This window comes from Tyto alba, unplaced genomic scaffold, assembly GCF_018691265.1.
Source record: "Tyto alba isolate M040663 unplaced genomic scaffold, T.alba_DEE_v4.0 Super-Scaffold_19, whole genome shotgun sequence".
Classification (NCBI taxonomy): Eukaryota; Metazoa; Chordata; class Aves; order Strigiformes; family Tytonidae; genus Tyto; species Tyto alba.
In genome coordinates, this window is record NW_024881281.1 from 1,115,943 (window position 1) to 1,138,910 (window position 22,968).

Here is a 22,968-nt window from a genome sequence, read left to right on the forward strand (position 1 = left end):
CGAGTGAGCCCTCGGGTGTCCTTCCCGGGGGGTCACGGCAGGAGGAGGGAGCACCTGCCGGCTCGCTTCGGGCGCCTTTCATTGCTGACTGAATATCCTGGTCCGGGCACCGTTCTGTGTGTAGTACCGCTGTTAATGATCACTTTTTTTTCCCCGTCTTCCTCTCTTTTTTTTAAGAAGGGCCGCTCCGCGGGCCCTCCTGCCGGCGGTGCCGCTGCAGCCGGCGGGCGGTGAGCGGGCACGCGGCCGGCACCGGCACCGGGCCGGCTGGCTGCCGCTGCCTTTGGGCCCAGATCTTCCACAGGAAAACGCGCTCGGCTCCCTGCCCCCCTGCCCCTTGACTCCAGCGGGACGTTCGGCCGGTTGTGGACTGAGGTTCAGTTCAGAAAACCCACCGGTCCCACCCCACCCGTGCTGTGGTTGGAACTGTGCTGGGGGCAGGAGTAATTGCTGCAGGTGGAGATATGTGCACGATTGTGCCTTCTGAGCAGACATGGCTGAGAATTGCATTAAATCTGGTCATAAAGCCCTGGGTTGCTCCGTAGTTAACACTTTTGGTTTTCTTTCTTTTTTTTTCTTGCATCCTTGGGTCCAGGAAGCCCTTGCCCATGTTGCTAGCACACTCCCTACAGCAGAACGGACAAATCTTTTAAGGATTCTTTATCCTTGAACCACATTTAAACAGTTTGTTCTTGTTTCTAGTGCACTATTAACACTGTGGGGTTAGCAGAATCGCCAGGGCTTTATCGTCTCCTTGTACGTGTAGGTGCTTTCCCAAGGACGTTGTGTTGCGTGTGCCGGTCTTTCGGAGATCACCGTTGGGTATCAGGACAGTTGCTCCTCAGCAGAACCTTGTGAAAACTTGCAACAGGGTCATCCCCCTTCTTGGGAGGAGCTGCGTGGCTTTGCCTCCTGTAGCTGTGTCAGGAGGGGGAGAAGGTGCCTTTCTGCCTTTCTTTCCTGTTCCAACTCGTAAAATAACAGCATTGAGGCAGGAAGCCTCATTTCTAGTCAAGAGTGGCTGAGCTTATTGAAGGAGAAAAAGCCTGGGCTGGGCAGTGGGGCTGAGCCCACGAGCGTTGGCTGAGAGCCCCTCGTTCCCCATCGTCGTTCCCCGTGTGCCGGCGTTTGCCGGAGCCGTGGGATCGGCCGGAGTTCTGGGATCAGCTGGAGCTGTGGGATCAGCTGGAGCTCTGGGCCTGGCCGGAGCCGTGGGATCGGCCGGCGCGGGTTGGTCCCGCTCGTAGGCGCAGTTCTGCGTGACAGCTTGCTGTCTGCATTGAAAATTACCCACCTAAACCCCGCTGGCTTCTCATCCCGGGATAGATACCGGTAACTGCAGTGACCCAGGCATACAGCTGCTGCGTGTTTTTCACAGTAAAAAGTGTAGGGGATAGAGGGAAGAGTTCCCATTTTATTTGATGCAGGCAAATGAGCTTTCTGGTGGATTATTTAATGGCCTTTACTGTATGGACGGGTGATGCTGCTGACCTCACCTTCTGCTCCCTTGTGGTCTCAAGGTAGCAGTGTCACTACCTTGCTCACGTGCAAGTCCCGCATCTTTGCCGGTTTTCCCCTCCCCGTTGGAGTTCTGCAGTGCCCTCACGGCTGACCCCGTCGCTGGCGTTCGCCTCCCCCGAGGAGCGGCTTGTCCCGCTCAGCCAGCCCCTAAGCTGCTCCGGGCGTCTCGGGTACCCCCCTTCTCATCTGCCTTTTCCATGGCTACCAGAAACATTTCTTTGGGTCTGTTCTGTTTGGTTTTTAAAGTCAGCAAGCTTCTTTCTGTTCTGCGGGGAAGAGAGCAATCCACAGCCCTTCTTTCCCCACATCTGTCATTCCTGCTCAGAAACTTCAGATTTACGCTAATGCTCTTAGAAATCATGTTCAGTACTGTATAACAAGGGGCACTTTAGAAATGTCTCTCCTCCTTTGATATATGTGTTTTCCCTATGGAGAAAGCTATATATAAATATATATATATGTACACTTTGGGATTCAGAAGATCTCATTTGTCCCAAAAAAAAAATCAATAAATACGAAGTTTACAAGAAATCTCTTCTGTTGTTCAATAATATTAGTTGTTGGTAACCGTACCACAGAAAAAATAGCAAATGGTTTTTCTATGTAGTAGCTTTGAGAAGACTTTCCTGTCCTGTCAAGCCTGGCGCAGAGCGCAGAGGTCCCTCTCCTGCGGCGCCGCGCGCCCCGGCCCGCGAACACCCGCTCGCGCACCCCATCCCTGCGCGGCGCTTCAGCCCCCACGGGCGCGTGGGCTGGAAAGGGGCACCAGCAGGAACGGGTGAGCGAAACCCCGCGCGCAGCTGCAGTTACGTGCAGGAATACTCTCTTGGGTTCGCAGCCTACCCGGGCCGGGGAGCTGGCCGGCGCTGAGCCGGGTCGGCTGCCGGGATCGGGCTGGTGCCCCGGGCACGGCTGTGGCTCTGCTTCAGGCCCCTTCCCCCTCGCCTGCCACCTGCCTGCAGGCACGGGGGAACAAACCCGAACCGCTGCTTCGAAAGTATCCTGAAAAGAGTTCTTACAGCTGACACTTTAGATGCAGGAATGTTTTCCTGACCTCGCCAACAGAACTTGGCCAGAACCCCGTAGTTCAGCCTAGCAAGGGCGACGCCCCGTTTCCCGCGCCCTGGGGAGCGGCGGGGTCGGGCGTCCCCCGTGCGCGGCCGGTGCTGTCCGTCTGCGCTTCGCTCGCCCGCGGCCAGGGTTGGAAACGCGGCGGGAGAGACCGTTGGTGCTGAACTCCCCGGGCCGGTCACCGCCTCGTGCTCTCCGGCCTTTGCGCTGGCCCTGGCTGGAGCCGCTGCCGTCCAACGCTCATCTGGCGGCTCAGGGTTTCTAAAACCGATCAGAGCAGGCGGGGAGGTTGTAGGGGAGAGTTTAAAAAAGGCAGACAAATTCCCCAAAGTAGCGATGACCATTTTTCTCATGGCGTCGGGTGGACGAGCGGTAGGAAGTTTTGAATTCCCAATTCATGAGCTGGGTTTTGAAGCCCTGCTTAGGGCCACACTCCCGTCCTGGTGCGGGGTGAGGGATTGTGTTGGCTGGAGGAGCCTTGGCGTTACTCCGAGCCTCAGCAGGCTCCGTCGTGCCGCCGCGGCTGGGGCCGCGGTGACCCGTGCCCCGAGCCGGTGCCGCCCGGGCCCTCGGAGCAGCTGCCCCGGGGCTCCTCCGGCCCGGCCGGCACACCGCGGCGGGGGCGGCCGCGGTGTCAAGTCTTGGCTCACACCTGCCTCAGGCAAAACCCTCGCTGATCTCAGGAAAGCCTGAGGAGAGACTTGAGAACGCCGGCGGCTGCTGCCCGCTTGGGAGCAGGGCACCTGGGCGCGCAGGGCCCCACGTGCAGAGGTGAAACTGCACCGTGCTGTAGAAAACAAACCATTTTGATTTGAGCGTGAGCCAGACCGTTGCCTTCAGCCTTCCTTGCAAACGAGGCCGTTTTTCTGCTGGCACTTGATGTGCAAAGAGCGAGAGGGGGACACGGACACGTCACAGCTGCCGACGCACGGGGCAGCCCTGTTCCCCCCTGCCCCAGTGTTCAACAGCTTGGGTGGGTTCGAGAGCGAGTTTTTGACCAAAAACATGTCTTGTGCAATTTTCTTTCACGATGATGACCCCCCCGCCCAGAGAAGGAATCGCATGCTTGCTTTGTGATTTGTGTTCGGGAGTGGTGCACCCAGGAGGGGTCGAGCAGTGAGGGGTTTGCCTGGGGAGGAGCAGGAGCTGCAGGTCAGCGGGGTGGGCGAGCACCCCCTGCGCTCAGGCCGGGCTCCTTGGCTCTGTGCAAACCGGGCGAGTCGGAGGCCGGGGCTGCCGGGGGGGTTCCCCTGGGGCCCTGGTTCATGGGCAGCTCCCCAGGCCGGGGGCACGGCGGGGGGCAGCCAGCGACCCGCCTCGCGCGCCCGGGAAAACGGGGCTGGAGCCAAACGGCGGCTGCCGGGGCTCTGTTTCTGTGTGTGTGTGGTGTGTGTGTGTGTGTTGTGAGTGTTGTGTGTGTGTTGTGTGTGTGTTGTGTGTGTGTTGTGTGTGGTGTGTGTGTGTGTGTGTGTCCGTGCTGGGGGCGCACACTGGGTGTCAGACGCAAGGAGGGCTCCGGAGCCGCGCCCCGGTGGGATCGGGGGGTGTTCTCGGGAGCAGTGAGCTGGACGGAGGTGATGTCCCTTCTGCAGAGGCTTCTGCTCTTTTCAAACCGTACGCAATTTACCCGGGTAGGAACTGCACCACCAACTAATCGGCGTTCGGCCTATGACCGCGCGGGTCCAAGGGCCGCCCAGGCTGCTGCCTGCTGGTGTTGGACTACTTGTCTCTTTTTCTTTGTTTTAATTAAAAGTGGCCTTCTGTAACAAACGAATAAAAGAAACAAAAAAGCGTAAAATGCCTTTAAGTGGTTTAGGTGGAGGTGAGACTATTGCTGCTTGTGTCGGTGTTGGTGTGATTGTCCGTATGCACGCCTGTTTATATACGTATAGACATTCAACGCAAGACTTTATCGTGTCTCCGATTTTTGTATGTGGCCTGTGTCTCTTTTGGACTGGTTTGCATCCCGAGTGAATTTTTTGGCATTTAAAAACCACCGCAACAACAAAAAAAAGTGTGACAGTTGTTCCGGGTGGGGATGAGGGGCGTTTGGAGACCTCCCTTGTGTGCTGGGGAGGGAGGCAGGAGGGCTGGGGGGGGGAAGACGTAATTTGCCCGGTGTGACGATGCAGTTGGTGCTTGTTTGGCCCCTTTGCTTTCTGTGATGTGTACCGAGGCGTCCCCGGTGAAGGTGAAATCCGCCAAGCTCTGCTCCCCGGGTGACGTGGAGGCACTTGCAGGAGCCCCGTGGGGCCGGGCCCTGGCAGCCGCGAGGCTCTGGGGGGGGCGGGGGGTGCCGAGCACCTCGCGGCTGAGGCCCCTCTTGCACTCCGCATCTGTTTGTTTCTTGAGTGAACAATTGCTCATTTCAATCTTATTTTAATTCTAAAAGATGCTGGAATGAGGAAAACTCCCATACTTCTGGCCTGTTTTCCATCCCTTGTTATGATTTTGAACAGATTAAAATTCATTAGAACAGTATATTTAGATTATTCCTTTCCTTAGTCCAAATCAGTTGTTAGGAACAGATGTTTGGAGTTAAGGACAATAGGTTGTGGATAGGGTCGGTCACGGCATCTTTCTCTTCCTGTTATACAGAACTTAAAAATGATGATCCAAAACCTGACTTACTGAAACAGCCGCGCGAACAGCGCGGTGGGTGGGTGCCGCCTCGGCGACCACCGCCTCCGGCTCTTCCTTTGTGCCGTGAAGACGAAGCGGAGCGGGGAGGAGGGCTGGTGGCGGGACGCAGAGCCCCCCACGGCTCGCCCGTGTCACCTCTTGCTTCCAGGAGACACCCCACGCTCCCGTCCCACCCCCGTGCCGGGAGTTCCCCGGCCCGGCCTCCCCCCGTGGGGGGGGGGGGCAGCCAGGAATCCCGGCCCCCCGCGACCCGGTGCCAGGGGCGGCTCTTGGCAGCGGGGGGGACCCGCCCGGTGCCCCGTGGGTGGCCGCGCATCCCCGCGGCACCTGCGGGCGGGAAATGCAGACTGGCTGCCCCGCGCCGGCCCCCGGGGCCGAGCCCCCTCTGCCTCCCCCCCCCCGCAATCACAGCGAACACGCACTCACACCGGGCAAATGCGGTCTTTGTTTACAGTGAGGACGTGTCACTGTGTTACCAATTTATTGAAATACTAAATATTGAAAAACCTAGACTGTAAAGATTTTTATGTGTTTGGATACATCTGCTATGTGAAAAAAAAAAAAAAAAACAAAAAACAAACTAATTTTGTACATATTGTATTTTTACTATTCAGCTGTACTATACTGGCTCTTCATGCTCCGGAATTTAGGTATCCAACATGAATAATATCCATGTAATAAGCACTTGCCTGAAATAAATACAAAACTGAAATAAACATGCACTGAAATCTGAAACGGGATTCTACATTTTCCTCCTTGTGCTTTGCATGCAGACGTTTCAGTTTATTTGTGATTTTCCAATTACAGGAGCAATGCTTTCTCTCCTCCCGCAGCCGTAGCTGCCCCTGCGGGCGCGTTACCGACCAGCAGCCCCGGATCCCTCCCTCCGGCCCAGGCCATGCCGCGCGGGGGGAAAAGCAAGCACGCCTTCCTTCCAGCCTCCAGAACTGGTGAAAACTCGGAAAACGGACGTGACTTGACCAGCTTTAACGTGCTGGCACCCTTTAGAGAAGCTGCGATACCCGTCGGAAGCGGGCGCCGGGGCCGCGGCGCTGCGGGAGCTTCGCCCCCGCGCCGGACGGGCTCTTTTTGGGGGGTGCAGCCCCTGCCCCCGCGGTCCCGCTGTCGTTCATCTTGGCTTGGGCACAGGGCTGTGCCTAAGGGGTCGGAACCGAGCCCCGTGTCTGCACCTCCTGCCTCGGGGTTTTAGCCAGCAGCAGCCCGAGTGCCTTGGTTCCGTGGCTCCTGCTCACCTGTGCGGGGTTCGGGGTCCTTCCCGGGCCGAGCCCCCCCCCGCTTTGGCATCCCGGGGGGGCCGGGAGGGCTCCCAGCCTTGGCCCAGGGCTGCTGGCTGGCTGTCGGCAGAAGCCGGTCAGGTGTTTCAGGGACAGTTGGTCTAGCATGGCATAGCAACACTGCTAACACTGTTAATTGGGTTTAATTAACTTTAATTAGCTACCAGGTGAAAGCAAGCAGCAGTTCTGATGCTGTACAGCTGTTGTTCCTGTTGGCAGTTTTGAGGAGGGTGTTGCAGGAGGATGGTGCCCCATACCCAGCCCTCGGCTCAGCCGGGGCTTGGGCTGGAGCCCCCCCCCAGCCACCCTCCTGCCGTGGGGTGGGCTGAGGGGTCCCACCAGTCCCTGCTGATGGCTCTGATGCCCCTGGAGTGAGGCTCCCCGCTCGCCCCAGCGCAGTACTGGGCACCATCCTGTCCCCCCTCGGCAGCCGGTCCTGCGTCGGGGCGTCCTTACCACGGTGGGTGTGCTGGGGGGGGGGGGGGGGGGAGCTGGGGGGCCAAGCCTACATGATAAAGAATTGGAAATAGAGCCTGGCACAAGTTCTGTTACCTAACTCGGGTTTAACTGCTCTCTCCTGCAGGTGATGAAGCCGGACTCTGGGGTTTTCCTGCTTTCCCTGCCTGTGGTATGTGGACGCGGAGCCCGGTAAGCCGGAGGGGGGGCGAGTCAAACCCTTACGGCAGCTTTGGGGGGAGCAGGGCTCGTGTGCAGGGTTGGGGGGTCTGGCTGGTCCCCCCCCCCCGAGGCAGCCCCGGCCAGGACAGGGGCTGCGGGGGGGGCTGAGGGGGGCTGAGCAGCCGCTTCGGAGCTGCCGCGGCTGCACCCGGGAGGGGATTTGGGGTGTTTTGCTCCACCCGGTGCCCAGGTTAAGGCCGAGGGACAGCTGCGGTTTGCAGCGCTGCTGCTGCTGCTGCTGCACTTTTTAAGTTTGATCCTCATGCAGACCCCTGCTGCTGCCCTCCTCCCTCTGAAGCTCTCTGTAATTATGCCCAGTTTGCTTTCCAAATGCAGCCCTTTCGCTGAACCGTTGCGTCGCTATTTTCAAGCCGCTCTGTCAGCCCCTGGGAGGTGCCTGCCTTGGCTTTGGTTAATTAGATGCTGTTAAATGAGCTGGGTGGTCCAGTAGCTTGCTGTTGTTGGCCTGGAAATGGCCTGCCCTCTCCCTTGTCCACTCCCTTGATTTGTAAGATCCTCCTCATCTGAGAGTTTAGAGTCCAGTCTCCAGCCTCACTTTACAGTGGATCTGAATAAACTGGGCTGAACCACTGAGCTGCAGGACGCCTAAGCGGAGGCACCTTGGAAGGGAATTGTCAGCTCTCTGCATTCCTCAACAGTTATTTGGGCTCCCCCAGCCCCATCAGAGGTTGCCCTCGTACGACGTAACAGCTGATAAGCTGCTCTGGGCTTTAGCAAACTTGGATGAATGGATTAAGGAGGCGCTTTTCAGGCTGAGGCATGGAAAGCGCATTTTGCTGTGACTGTTGTGCAGGGAAAGTACAGTGGGACCTTGAAGTTGCAAAGTGGCAGAACCTGTGTCCTGACAGGAGTAAATAAAAAAAATAAAAAATGTTGCAGGTCTGGGAAGGTTGTTAAAAGTGTCACGGAGCTGTAGCAAATGTTGATCCAAGCACGCATCCAAAAAAATAATCCCAAACAAAAAGAAAACTCAAACCTGGAATGTGTGGGCACGCACAGAATAGTACCAACCTGCTTAGGAAGGCAAAGCACTCAGCTGCTGTGCCGCGGGTCACAGCTTGATTTCCCTCCAGAAAGTTAAAAAAGAGTAGGATGTGGTAGGAAATGTTACCTGCGGAAGGGCTTGGCTATGGCTTGGGGCTTGTAGCATTTTCCCTTGTGTTTCTGCTGGCTTGCCAGGCTGCTGTGAGGAGCCGGGTGGAGGCCGGTGTCTGGGGGGTGCGAAGCACCGGGGGGTCCGAAGGGCAGAGTTCAGCGCTGGGAGGATTCGTGAGGCAGAAATCGCTGTGATGCCCTTGAACGCCCCCGCCCCCAAATGCCAGCTTTCTCAGGTGGCACTTTTTGAGCTGTTTATGGAGGGGTGGGGGAGCTCCTTCATGGAGACACAGGGGCTGGGGGGGAAGCAGCCAGCCCCCCGTCCCCGGGGCTGCCACCCTCCTCGAGGGGCCGCGGCGCTGGCGCGATGGGCTGCCGGGGCCGGGGGGGCTCTCGTGTGGTTCAGGGCAGCGTTAGAGAGCGCCCGGGAGGAAGAGCCATGCAGAACGTCAGGGGAGCGCTGGCACTGCGGGGGCGAGGCTGTAGGAAGCCTGGCTCGGAGCTTGGGAGGGGTGAAACGTTCCCTACCAAACCCAGTGCTGTTCCTGTGCTTGCGTGGGGTTGGCTTTCTGGTTTTTTGGTTTTTTTTTTTTTTTTTTTTTAATTATTTCAGAAACTGAAAAGCATTTCTAGGTGAGCTTCTGAAAATGGAAAGCCTTGGACTAATAGGATACTGTGAGATGTGGCACTGGACTAAGGGCCAAAGTTGCTGCGTTTGGCAAAACTAGGGGTAGAGTGGAAAAAATATCTGAAACCTCACCAGGCTGCCAGCGCCGGCTCCGGGTTACAGAAAAGGGGCAGGACACGGTGGAGTTTTCTTTTAGTTTGGTTTTCTTCTGGCAGTCGGGAGCAGTGAGCCTTTCACAGTGATGAAACTTCATTGGGATGCTGTATCTGTTGCTGCAGGGACTCTGCAGCTTCGGGGTACAGCTGTCTGAATAGCTACGGCAAAAGCTGCTGAGAATTTGCAAAGAGAATGCGGGGGGGAGGTGTGGGGGGGTGCAATAAGGTCTTGTAGAAAAGAAGGCCAGTGTGCAATCCCAGCTGTAGTACCCGTGTCCTCCCTGCCCACCCCAAGTCCCACCATGCAAACAAGAAGGCAGAGGACACCGTGGGACTGGAAGGTTATTTAAGCCAACATGTCACTGGATACACTTCATAAAGGGTTTATCCTCTTTTATAAGGACAAATACACGATTAAGAGCTGTAACAGTCACGAGCAGCGGCTGGGGGATGGCTGGGCTGCGCCTACCCCAGCGCAGGGGCCTTTGTTGGGTGTTTTTACAGGAGAATGGGCTCCACTATCCCCAGGGTCCCACCTCCGGGCGGAGCTCGCCAGCCTAAAAACCTGGGAAATCACTGCAAAACCTGCCAGCAGCAAACCAGCCCTGGGGTAGGAGGGCAAGTTCTGAAGGAGGGAGCGACCCTGCGCCAGAACAGAAGCAGCCGGCGGATGCTGAAGAGGTTCGGAGGGGGGGCGGGGAGCGGTGGAGGAGGATCTCCGGGAAGCCCAACAGCTCGGCTGGATTTCCTGCTAGCTGCAGCACGATCAGGCCTAAAATTGCAGGCTGAGACTTTATTTTTTTAACGCTTGTCATAGGCCTGCTTCTGCCCCCACTCCTTCCCCGGGGCTGAACGGGCAGCGGGCTCGGTGGGTGAGGGTCGGCGCCCTTAGGCGTGCAGGGCGTGCAGCTTCAGTCTGCCCTTGAAGTCATGCAGGTGGCAGTTGCAGTCCATCTGGAGATGACCTGCGTGCTCCAAAACCACCACTTAGCACAACAGCCCCGTGCTCATCATAGAAACAGGAATTACAGATCGCGCTCTCTTCCCAGGCAGCCAGGTCTTCAGCGGTCCCAGTTCTGCCTCTGAAATTACCTTGGGGGGAGAGAAACGGCTTGCAAAGAGCTCCACAGAATGCCTGACGGTAAGTATTTATTCATATGTTACATTTAAACATAAATAACTGAGCAATAAAGAGAATAGTCTGCTCCCAACAAAAATATATAAGTCAATACACAATATTCATAAAATACAATTAGAATGTTATAACAAATACAACGAAGTGTGCAGAGGTTTGTTGTTTGTTGTTTTTTTTAAACAGAGTTGTACAGTACATTCCCAACATACCGAAGGAAAATAGTGCAGTTTTATTTTTTACATCACTTCCTCAGGCTCTGCGAGTTGAAGGGTTTTCTCGCTCATCGTCAATTCTTAAAAAAACCACTTTCACCTTTCGAGTGGACAGACAGACACGGAGCCTGCGGCGCGTTTGAGACCGTTTGTCCACCCGGGAGCGGCTGCGCGGGGGCAGGCGGCTGAGCCGACCAGACCTTTTTCCCCTGCAACTCCCACCGTTGCTGTTTGAGCGCTCTGCGCTCGGGGGGGGTTTCCTTCCCAAGGGCTCCTCCGCAGCACCGTGCTCAGCACCGAGGGGGCCCGTCCGGCTGCTCCGGAGCCCAGAGCACAACCCGCTCCTCCCCGGGGGCATCTGGCTCCACCAGCCAGGGGGGATTTCAGTTTGTTGTTGTGGGTTTTTTTTTTTTTGTTTTTTTTTTTTTTTCATCTCTCCCCTCAAATTTTGAGAGACCAGCTTAAGGGAGGGCTTGGCTACTGAGCTGAGCAGCACTTGGTGTGCATTTTTTCCTTTTTCAGACTATCATTTGCTATTTTTAGTTTACTGCGATCATAAAGACCTAAGCACAGATCGTCCTTCTAGAACCAAATCTGCCTCTTTCTTGGGGCAGTAACACTCCGCTCGTATGAACCCCAAGGCAGCACTTGCCTAGTGCAAAGAGCAAACGTGCCCGCTGCTTGGGTAATAACAAGACCAGAGTTACTAAAACAACCACCTCCTACCAGTATTTGAATCTTCAAACAGAATGATTTTATTCCCTACACCTCTTTTTGCTAAAAATCTGTTTTTAAATGTTGATAGGAGCTGATCTAACGAAGGCAAACTTCTCTGAGCACCTGGTCGAGTTGACTACGTCCCTGCCCGGGGCAGGGGGGTTGCACTGGGACGGGCTGACCTTCAAAGGTCCCTCCCACCCCCGCCAGCCTAGGAAAAGCACACGGAGCAGTTTTCTCTACCAGGTTCAGTGGAAAGCAAGCTGTGTATCCCGGTCTGCTCTGAAGGATTGAAAAAAAAAAAATAGCAGAAATACAAAAACTCACATTTTAACTCTTGGGGTTTGTTTTTTTTTTTTTTTTTTAAATCGGTAAGGTTCGAATGGCAAAGGGTGGAATACTTCAGAGTGCCTGAAGCGCCTGCTCGAGGTCCCTGGGTTTCCTAGGAGCACGGGTCCCCAGCAGCCATGAAAGCCGCAGCCGACGCCGATCGCAAACGCTGCTCCCACCCCCCGGCTGCCCCCCAGCCCGGAGGCCGGCGGCGCGCCGGGACCTTCACCCTCCCCACGGGACCTTCACCCTCCCCACGGGACCTTCACCCTCCCCACGGGACCTTCACCCTCCCCACGGCGGGCCGGGCCGGGCCCGGGGGGGCAGCAGCCCAGCCACAGCCCTGGGTCACCTCGGCCCCCCCGGGCCGGGCGGCTGGAGCGCACGCGGCGCCGGGACGGCTCTGCCCAGCGGCAGGTCGGATCCCGGGGAACCCGCTGGGGCTGGCGAGCGCTGGGTCCCGCTCGAGTCGGGGGGATCCCAGGGCAGGTCCTCCCGGGAAGCTCTGCGGAGCGGGGGGCAGGCGGCGAGTCAGCCGGGGGGGAGGCGAAAGCTCCGCGCTGTCTGCAAGGCGGGATCGGAACTTCGCGGCCCTCCACGCGCAAAGAGCGTGGGAGCTGCTGCCGCGAGCAGGATCTGCTCCTGGGCCCTGAACTTGGACACCTGCACTGCAGCGGGCAGAGCTGGCCGGCTGGGCATGTTCACCGAGCAAGGCTGCGGAGCAAAACGAGGGCGTCTGCGGCACGCGTAGGGCGGGGAGACTCGGCAGCAGGAGCCAGTCAGCAAGGGCTGACCCATGTTCTGAGCTCACGTGGCCAGGTCGTCACTGCTCATCCTAACCAGGTGGGTTAAAGGCCCTTCTCCCCGCTGGTAACCTTGTTTACTTGCTGCTAAATGCTCTGCTAAACGCAAACCCAAACGGTTTAGCAACAGGTGCTCGTAGACGTTCTCTTCCATGTTCAAGGCACAGACAGTGACTCCCCGAACGCGCTGCTCCAAGGGCCCAGTTCAGTAACGGCGACACCTGAGCGAGCCCTGGAGCTGGCCTCCCCTCGCGGAAGGGTCTGGCAGAGCACACGACGTGCATCCGGGCTGAAAGGTGCCGTAAGTCAAAATATAAATGTTCTAGTATGTCAAATCCCCCCCCTTTTAATATCGCAAAGATGTAGACAGGCGGTCTTCCAGAGAGGGAAGTAAGAGAATGCAAAAAGATTTTGTCTAGAAATACAAAGTGAGTGTAACAAGGACTATCAAACACGAACCTTATCTGGTGAGGAAAAGTTCTGGTTTTAAAAGTCTGTTACAAATCTCTTTGATATTTATTACATGGAAGATGCAATTAAAACACCATTTTGAAGTTACAGTGCAAGAAACGCTCCATCCAGTAACTCAGAACAAGGCCCACAGTGACAGTCTGTTCATTATCACTTATTTTCAATCAGTGTCTGCACTTTGTAGACCAGGTCTCTTGCTATCCTCAGAATTTCCTCGGCATTATGATGCTCTGCCATTTCTAAAAGACACAGACAAACATTCTTAACTGTCAGCAGCAGGAACTTTTCTGCCCTAGCATGGCTATTAATGTAGCATTAACTAATTAGTGTAGCATTAGCAGCAATGCAGAAGCATTGCAGGGGGTAAAGCTAAAATAAGCGGAGGAATCCCTTAGAGCTGTGGGTCCTGGCACCAAGAGCTCAATCCTTCTGGTGTCAGTTCTCCTGGTGCAGAAATCCCAGTGCCCTGCGGCCCCAGCCTCTGTACCCACACGTGCCTGAACTGCCCTCCTGGGGTCTCAAAAATGTAACGCTGAGCTCGGCTCCATCAGGAGACGCCCTTCCAGGCAGGGCCTGTTGCTGGAGTGTCTGGGATGCGAGTGGTCGAGACAACTAAGGGGCTTCGCGTCCAGGGAGCGACGTGCCCGCGCAGCTCCACGTGCAGCCGCCTGCCCTCTGCAGCCCGGGGATCAGAACGGAGCTCTCGACACACCCGAATCCTCAGTGCTGCAATCAACGCTTTGTTCAGCTTAGGCAAGTACTGGGGTTTCTTTTGTTTGCGGGGTTTTGGGCTTTGTTTTGGTTTTTTGTTGGGGGGGGTGGGTGGGTGGGTGGTGGTTTTCTGGGGGTTTTGGTAGGGTTTTTTTTGAGGGAAGCATTAATGTACAGCCTTGGAATACAAGTGGCCGAGGCAAAACAAAAGCAAATTTGGGGCTTCTGCAACAGATGGCGGAAAGGCACAGCACTCATAACTTAGTAAATTACTGTGATTACACAAAACTGTTTCCAAACTTTAAGAAATATCCCAACAGGGAGCACTTGTTCAGGACTAACTTGCATTCTACAGCCAGGAAGAGCCCGAGCTTGCTTTGGCAGAATGCTTTTTGCTCTGGCAGTGGGTGTTGGTTGGCATCTGTGGACCACTACGGTAAGCAATGAACCATGGAAGTGGTTTGGGATGTTTTGCATGACCAGTTGCCTCAGGAGGGTCAAGCCCTGTACACAGAAACAACTCTGGCAATCTTAACACTCGCGAGAGACTTTTGCAAAAAATTAAGCAGTATTTTAGCAGCTCACATTAAAACAAGGGCAAAGAGTCACTGTGGCAAATCGTTTAAACAGAAATTCCGAAGCTTGCTTTGTGGTAAAAATTACCCCTGAGTCTGAAAAAGCTACCGTGGTCTGTGCTCCCTGTAGTTCTTAAAACACTGCTGTCTGTGTGTGCCTACTCTGGTCTTCAGGAAGCGTGTGGAAATCTGGGCTCACCCTTTGCACGAAGGGGCAAAAGTTCCAGAGCTTAAAACGACCAGGGGCTTGTCACGACAGCAAGAACTCTGCCCAGCTGCAGACAGCTAGTCTGAGTAAGGCAGAAGGAGCAAACTCCCGTTATTTGCTTTTTTATCAAAACGGCTCTCTTAAAGTCTCTTACCGTTAAAAAACTTGATGATATCAGTGAAGTCCATGTTGTTATCACGGATAATCTCTCGATAAACTTCCACAAGTGCTAAGGCAATGAAAAGGACAAAATGTTCTGAAGAGATGTGCTTTGCTGCCCAAATAACTTCCCACACTGTAAATACATCCTCGTACAACAATTCTGAATGGGAATAAACATTACAAGAGCATCTGATTATTCAAACTGACCATTTCCCCCTCTCTAACTAATGACTTACAGGCCTTATGCAGACATGAACAGCACTTGATGACTCCTCCTTTTCCTCTCCCCCAGCCAACTCCTGCCACTTGTGCAAGCACAGCAACAGAACTGGGTTTAAAGGAAAATGAAGGCAGGAGGCAGGTGTGGTGGTGCAGCCTGAACCCCCGCAGTTGCCGAACGGCCGTGACCGCGTGCCAGCAGCACAGGGCGGCCCGTTTGTCCGAGGCTGGGCTACACGAGAGGCTGCGGATCCGAACGGTGTCCGGGGGCCCTTCTTGGCTTTGCAGTGAACCTACCAGTGCTAAAGCTCTGCTGTTTGGAATTGGCAACAATTAGTTGTACAGTGGACGTGCGTGAGCTAGGTCTATACACGCTGCAGTTCAGAGACAACCCGCGGAGGCTTCGTCTGGAGCCGTATGGGCTCATCCTCTGCCCAGCCTGTGACAGTGAGGCCCAGGGGACCGGGATGTGGGGGCTGCGCAGTTCTCTGTGAAGGTCAAGGGTTTACTGTTCAGTTCAGAGCCACAATTCCTCCCCCCTCCCTGTCAGATAATGGCTCATAACGAACAGCTGATGGATGTGCAATCATCGCCCTCTATCACCTTTGTGTTTTAGGGTATTTGAGGGGGGTGTCATCTTCTGCTTCTTGGAGATCAGTGTGTAACTGAACGGAGCCACCGCCTTGGGTGACAGCAGGCTGGGCCCCTCGATTCCAACCAACTACTTCTGTTAGAGTGGGGGGGTGGGGGGGGTGTGCTTGTGCAGGGATCCTGGGGTGCTCCCACAGTAAATAAAGTACCTCACTCAGCAAAGTGCAACAGCTCCTGAGCTCTTGCTGAGCTGCTGCTTCTTACCAAATGGATTAGAAAGGAGGTATCAAAGCTTACAAAGGCGTGTGATCAACTCAGGATCATCTTCCTGAGCAGCCAGGCGTTTGCACTGTGGAGAAACTTGGGCTCCAACCACATCATCAGGAATTCTCAACGCTCCTTTCTAAGCTTTGACTTCGTTCCAGTGCTAGTTCATTGCTGAGTTGCATTAGCTTTCCGAGCTACAAGTTCTCTTGTGAGCCTAGCTGCTGCTCACCATCAGACCAAAACACAGAGCTGTTCAGTTTTGCACAACTCTAAACTATAGGCATAGAACATTATTACCTCTTTTAAAGTCAAGCAGGAACCAGCGATAGCAGAAGTAAAAGTGAGTGTAATCTCCATTCTGGTGCATCAGTTCAAAAAGCTCTGAGTCTAGAATCTAAAATGCAAAACATCAGCTGTCAGTATCTTGTCTGGAAGTGGCCAAGATCAAAGGTGTTGGAGTCTGGTTAAGATTTCCATGCTGCTTTTTATCACCTGCTCCCGTGGCTAATCAGAGCAGCTGCATAGCACAGATCCATCCTTTTACTATGTGCTTGCAAAACGCCTGTGTTGTGGGCGCCCTGACACAGACTCACTTGGTGAAGAGCTACTGTTGTGCAGGTGTGAGGTGATGACATTCAGTCTTCTCTGTGATTTTAAAGGTCCAAGCAGCAAGTTACAGATCCTACCGATTTTCAACTGGTGGCAAATTTTCCTCTTCCCACCCAACTCTACTTGTAATACTGGACCTGGGGTGCAAAGACTGAAACCCATTTACCTGGAGAAAAGAAGGAAGAGAGACTTTCCAATCGCCAGTTTGTAATCCTGATGAGCAGTGGCACCGTTCCACACTGCAACATCTAAGCTCTGGAACTGAACAACTACTTGCCATGTGTCTGCTAAGTGTCCTAAATGTGTAGGCACACCTGCAGTCATTCCCCACAGATGTCATCCTAAGAGCTGCTGGATAAGCAGGGTGGCATCCTCTGACAGTCTCGCTGCTCAGCGGAGACACCGCAGCCCAACGTTCGTGTGCTGCCTGCGTCTGCCGTGCTGGCTGTCTTTGTTGACCTCTGTTTTCACTACTTTTTAATATGCCACCCATCAAATCAAATAACGGCTTATCCTGATAGTTTTCACCCTTCTTATGCTGATCTTGCTCAGGTTCCTGCTGCTTTCTGGAGTGGAATGGCTAGGCCTTAAATCTCTCAAAAAAAACCCCATTCAGCAAGGATCCGGTGTGAATACAACGACAGCTGTGGTCTATTTAAACCTGTAAGAAATTAAGTTTGTGCAACAAATATGAGTGCTTTCTCTGCTAAAAAGCAGTGCAGACTGGATCCTACTGCTCGTTCTCACTGATGTCAGTTGGAGCTGGACCGTGGGAGGCTGGTGTTCTGGAGGCAGATGGTTGGGGGGTTGGTTTGTTGAGTGAAGATGAACTGACCTACTCTAGTACGCACGCTTCATTGCGACAGCAAATGCTGTCCCCTGAGAAGAAGGAAATCAGTTTGGGGCTGCATAGAACAATTCTTACCCTCCTCAGCTCTGAAGTACCAGATGACTATGAACCCTAGTCCTTAGAGTTCCTGCCCTTTACCGTGGCGTCAAGCCAGTTCTGAGCCTCTGCCACAACCTCGTCTTCTTTCAGATAAGATTAAAAAGGACTCACCTGGATTAGGGACCGCATGTTGGCAAAGTGTGTGTCCATAGCACCTCCATTGGGGAAGTTCTGGCTCATCCTCTTCATCAGGTGGCTGAAGCAGCTGTAAGCCAGTTGATCTGCAGATACAATGCAAAACGCTTGCTGTTGCTAATTGTGTGACTTCCTTGAACCAAAATAATGAACTGCAGGGCAAGGGGAAAGCAGGAGTTTCCCCTTTGCTGTGCCCTAATCCTATCACCAGTAAATAGCTGAAACAGAAGACAGTTCTTGACTCTGGACCATTTTTACTAGTTATGTTTCAAAAGAACCCAGCTTGCAGTTGAGTTTTCAACTTCAGCAACTGCCAGAACACAGCTGCTTTGAAAATTTAGTAAAATTTAATCTGGAAGTCAGTGAGTCAGCAGGGAATCCCCGAGACACTAATGTCAGCCATTTCAACAACAGCCACACGTAGAGAAAATACAACTCAAGAGCTGCAGGTTTGATTTTCCCGGTGAGCTAGCCCTGGTTAATGCATACAACTTCTTCTGAAGCAGCATTTCTAAAGAAAGACCATAAAGATACCAACATGTTCCAAAAGGAAACCCTTCCTACCGTTGTCAAGTACAACCATCAAAGGAGCCAGGAGGTCACACATGCCTTGAACATAACCGACTTCCAGGTGCTCCCAAACGTAACTGCAGAAAGAAGAAAACACGAGATAATAAGATTAAAAATCCTCCTGCCACATGGTGGCCTCAAAAATTTGTCTGACACCTAAAATACAACTCCTTTTGGAAGCTTAAGTGTCTTGTTCTAGAGTGCTGTAAAAAGTAAAGCTAAAAGTCCAGAGAACTACAGCAATTCAAATCTTCCAATGCACAGGTATAAAATAGCAAATATTTCTCCTGTTTTCTTTTGTTTTTTTTCAGAAAAATTGCTGAAGGCTTTATAAACACTCTGATCAGGACAGAGCGGCATGTGAGACAGGAATAGCTCTTGTACTGTGACTCTTGCCGTAGGCTCTTCATGTGTTGTGAAGTGTAGAAGAATGTGATCAATTGTGTACTTACAGGATGAGTTAATATTGAATTTTTCTCTTCCTTTTCCTCAAAAGCTAAATATTGTATTGAAGTCTAATTTGATTATGTGAGAGAAAATCTTAAGCAGCTGTTGAACGTGTGTGTCTCAGAACTTTCTGACACTTCACATGCCAGAGCATTTCACAGCCCTGGATTGTTTTCTGCTTGGATAGAGAGGACTGTACCTTACACACATGGCTTGCATATCGATAGTTTGTGAAAAACAGCTAACAAAAGCATGACAGTCTATGGAAAAAAGCTCAGATTTTTAATAGGTAACTTTTTTTTTTTTTAAGCTTTTGTTTTCTTTTTTCCCCTAGGTGGAATCTTGGTATTTTTTCCAAGTGTTAAAGTCTGTGACACGCTCTGCTTTATGTGTGTTGCCTGAATGGCCTTGATGGCAATTTGCATTCCAGGAACTGAAGACTAGCTTTCGATTGCTTCCAGCCGCCCTCAGTGCTCAGAGGGGCTGGTTTGGTTTTGGTTTGGTTGGAAGATGTAGGCTTTCTGTCCACCGAGTAGATGTCCCTCAGTACTGTACCTGGGTACCTGACAATTACCGTCACCTTTACAGCAGGCCATCAGGGCATGGATCTGTTACCCCATAAATAGGAAGCCAAAGCTAATTCTATGTGCAGGGAATAGTTCAAGGTGGCTGATAGGGTCTGTCTCTTGAGGTAGAAAGAGCATCTACTCCAGCCTGCATTCCAGGCTTGGACGGCTTATCACGCCCATGCTCGCTAACCTACCATCCTACCTGATCCCCCTTGCAAGGCTTAAGTTCATGAGTGAGAATTTTTATACAGACTGTTATTTTCATATTACTATTGTTTATGACTTATGTCAGAAATGTGAAAAGTAGTTCAGCTTACAAGCTGTATTACCTGCACATGACATTTCGGAGTTTCTCCAGGTTATCGGCAGTAAAATACCAGTAATTCCGATCACACCTCTGGACATCTTTATCAATTCTGTGCAAATTTAAGGCAACAGTGTCCAATAACTCTATCTGGAAGACAAAAGTTTTAGTTAGCTCTGCAGAGTTTAGAGCATTCCAGGAGTTTATGCAGATTCACTCTGAGAATCAACTAACAGAAACAGTACAATTGTACTCTGGGTGTATGAGAGCACTGAAATACTCGATTACTGTCAAAAATCCCAGGTAAAACGCATACGTTTTCACTGGTAAATGTCCCAAGCCTGTCCTATTTCCAAATGCTTATTTCTAGTTCAGTTTTTGTCTCTCTCTGCTGAAGTTGCTCCATTACTAATCTACTGACAGCAATGCTAACAGAGATGGTGGAGTCCTGAATCTAGATTTAGCTTGTGTTTCGGTTTGATTAAATGTGGGTTTTAGCTTGAATTAAATGACACTGAAATCTTACCAGTGGTGTGTTGTCCACACCCCCGCACCTCCCCCCAGCCTCGGGAAATTTTTAGCTGCTAGAACTGTACCACATTCTTTTCCTTGCCCTCCCACTCAAAGAAGGACCCAATTTTTTGTGCTGTTGTATTACCAGCCTAGCTCAAAATCCAGATGAAAAGATTTGGATGCAAAAATCAGTTCTCATCCCACCACCTGTAGTTCTAGTTTGGGACTGTCTCTCATTAACTCCTAGCTGAAAAAGGACAAGTCTTTGCTAGAAAAGCAACGCTGTGCAGAGAGATGATGATACTCATGTTGTGACCTACTGTGTAGGACGCAGCGCAGAGAGAAGCAACATCCATCAAATAATCCACCTGGGAACACAGCTGCTCTTCTGATACAGAATCCTGAGACTGCAGCACAACTGACTTGGCTTTCTGCATACGTGGCACGTCTGCATCAGTCCTTCCCAAGTCAGCGCTACCTTCTTCTTCAGCCCCGTCTTCGAAGGAGACACTCTGCCCGTCATCGATGCTGGACAGGATGCCTGAGGCCACAGAGTAGTTCCTCGAGGACGGCAGCCCCGAGTCGGGGGAGTCGAACTCCACAGACTGCTGCTCCACTGCAGCTACAGCTGCTGGCGTGTCGGCGGGCACCACGGTGAACGTGGGCTCGTCCTGACCTTTAGAGTCCCGCTCCGCTGCGTCCGTTTCATCTACGGATATAAAGACCTGGGGGTGGGCAGGGGAGAGAAGATTCAGATAAAGCAGGGGGGAGTAGAGAAGGAAGAAACATTAATGTAGCAAACCAACCTCCAGCCACAAGAGAGAAATGACTACACTATTCCAGTGAGCAAGATCACTGAGTTTCCCTGCATGCAAATAGTTGAGTGCTCCTCACTCAGTCTTTATACTGACACTGGAAGTCTAAAAATAATGCCAATTTAAGACCTGCCATCCATCTCCTAGGATGATGTCTCCCCCTCTTTCACAATCTTCAACTAGAAATACCTTGGAAAGCAGCGGAGCTTCCCTACCTGCAACACCAACACCAGGAACATCTGGTCACTTTGGAGACCATCAGGCCTCCAAAAATCCAGTTCAGCTACTGCTGTTTGAAGTCAAGACTGGCTTTCAAATTCTTTTCACCATGCAACCACTTTACCTCTTCTCTTGCTAAAAAGCTCTTTGCTGAACTTCCTCTTTGCTTTCTCTTCTCACTTGCCTTACTGAAATCAGTTAGCTGTTTGAGGTCTGCGTAAGCGATGGCTGCCCAGGGACACTTTTGGCACACACGTGCCAACTCTCCTGTCCAACAATGTGAAAAGAAATCTCTTTCTTGATTATTCAAGTTACAGAGGGGTTAGTTCAGTCTGCCTTGGTACTGCTTAGCATCTTACCTTAGATTGACAAACATCCCTTCTCCCAAAACAAAATCACACCCAACCTGTCAATCAGGGACATGACAGAAGCAAAACCATGCTTTAGTAATAGTGATCTTTTGCTTTATGCTGGATTTGAATAAAGGGCCTACAAGTTAGAGATCCAGCAAGCTATTCCTCTACTGAGAGAAGGATCTCCTCTAGTAGGTGAACCTTAAAGCACCTTGGGCCGGTCCTGCTCAAGAACAGCTACAGACCACCCGAAACAGAGACCTGCTCTTTGCTCTACTACGGAGGCAGCACAGCTTCACATTCTGTACGGGATTCAAGCCGGCCCAGGGCGATGGAGCTGTGCTGACCTAAGTCTCTGCCTCTGTGGATGCCAACCCCGCCGCGCTGCCTGCGCCGTAGGGCTGGGTGGGAAGGGAGTACCTACATCGTTGCTGATGGTGGAGTCCCTGTGAATCAGTCGCTGGACATGGCTGTCGATGCTGCTGCCCGACGAGAACTTTGCCAGCGTGGCAGAATGTGATTCTTTCTCTCTCTGCTTTACGATGACCTCGCAGGCTTTCCACTCAGCCATGACCTTCTGATACCGGAGAGCAATGTCTTCATCCACCTGCAGGCAGACAGACAGATCCTGAAATGCTGGTCCTCCTTGAAAGATGGCAACAACAGCGAGTGGAAGCCAGGAGGAAGAGGTCTAAAGCAAGTGCAGAGTCTCAGACTGAAAGCCTGAGGGACCCCGAAGCCCTCTTGCTAGAGCGCACATCGCTGTGACTGGGGCAGTAGGATGCTGTGTGTTTACTGCAGGGAATAAACTATCCCTGTAGACGCCACAGAAGATTCGTGTAAGCACCCATACACGCTATCAACAGCGCTTCGACACTTCAGGAAAGGACAAAAGATGCCACTGGCTTTCATGTGAAACCTCACATAGAATCAACTGCAACCTGATGGAGCAATTGCTGCCTCTCACTGGATTATTCCTAATTTTGTTACATCTGCTTCCCAACCCCTTCTCTATTCCAACTCTAACATAGCCCTTGCGATGAATTCCAGCTCACGGGCTTATGGACATCAGCCTGTACAGAGCGAGACACTGGCAGAGACCCCTGAGCAGTAGCAATCCCAGCTCCCACAGCCCAGTCCTGTGGCTGCTCTGCACATGGCCAGATCCAACCACTCTATTCCCATAGTAATAAAACAGATTTTTGCCACTGCGGGCTTGCTCTGTTGAAAGACAGACACAGGAACCTCCCTTTAGCTATTAAGGGACATGCAGTAATTTCACTACTCTGTCACTTGTCGAGAGCTGAAGAGAAACCACAGTTGTGAGCTGGCTTCAGGCTCTGGCCTCTGCTGGCTGGAGTTGCTACCAGAGCATTCATGCTAAGAGCTGCAGGCTGTTTGTCACTTGCAGTAGCTGTTGAGTCATAAATCATAAAATACAACAGGTAGTGGAAGGCTGGAGGACAGCCACGTTTGGGAGTGCCTCAGGTACTGATGGATGACTGCAATACTATCATCAGAAGGCAAAGATGATAAATCACCCGCAATGACTTCAGTTAAGGACTCAGTAAGTTTCCTACACGTGCAAATGTTAAAACCATTTTCATGTCATTCATTTAACGGACCCTTCCATTCGGTGGCAAGCTTTGGACTCCAGCAGCACATTTCTTTGAGGAGTTGGTTATTACTGTTATTTACTACTGGTGTGGAGTAGCTCATTAGAATTCCAGGTTTGAAGCACCCCCGTGTTAGTATGGTACAAACTCAGGGGAAAAAAATTATTATAGGAACTTGCATTCTGCAGATCAGATCTTTTATACCTTGCAACATATCTTTATGAATTTAGTGTAATTCTTATTGTACAAGCGGACTCAAGTATTTACCTCTTCCTGCCAAATCTCTTACGTTCTAGCTGTATACATGTGCATGCCCTTTGAAGGCCGAGCTAGAATCCACAAGTTGTGCCTCTAGATCTCC

The 22,968-nt window shown here is 52.3% G+C and overlaps 1 protein-coding gene and 1 long non-coding RNA gene across 7 annotated transcripts in view; one reads left to right on the forward strand and one right to left on the reverse strand.

Moving 5' to 3' along the window:
* Positions 1 to 9,333: 9,333 nt before the first annotated feature.
* LOC116964644 lies at positions 9,334 to 11,493 on the forward strand. Its single transcript, XR_004408860.2, has 2 exons — positions 9,334 to 9,788; positions 10,157 to 11,493. It is a non-coding gene; the product is annotated as an uncharacterized LOC116964644 (long non-coding RNA).
* A 1,308-nt stretch (positions 11,494 to 12,801) lies between these two features.
* Positions 12,802 to 22,968, reverse strand: part of SGSM2 (small G protein signaling modulator 2) — a 62,193-nt gene continuing 52,026 nt past the window's right edge. For 5 of the 6 annotated variants that reach the window (XM_033004807.2, XM_033004803.2, XM_033004806.2 and 2 more), the window contains 8 exons: positions 21,416 to 21,598; positions 19,925 to 20,329; positions 19,117 to 19,241; positions 17,766 to 17,848; positions 17,178 to 17,287; positions 15,806 to 15,902; positions 14,424 to 14,591; positions 12,802 to 13,014 (listed from right to left, as the gene is read on the reverse strand). In XM_033004807.2, the coding sequence (XP_032860698.2) occupies positions 12,926 to 13,014; positions 14,424 to 14,591; positions 15,806 to 15,902; positions 17,178 to 17,287; positions 17,766 to 17,848; positions 19,117 to 19,241; positions 19,925 to 20,329; positions 21,416 to 21,598 (1,260 nt within the window). In that variant the 3' untranslated portion in view covers positions 12,802 to 12,925. The remainder of the gene's footprint in view (positions 13,015 to 14,423; positions 14,592 to 15,805; positions 15,903 to 17,177; positions 17,288 to 17,765; positions 17,849 to 19,116; positions 19,242 to 19,924; positions 20,330 to 21,415; positions 21,599 to 22,968) is intronic. The other variant, XM_033004805.2, reaches the window with a different exon arrangement.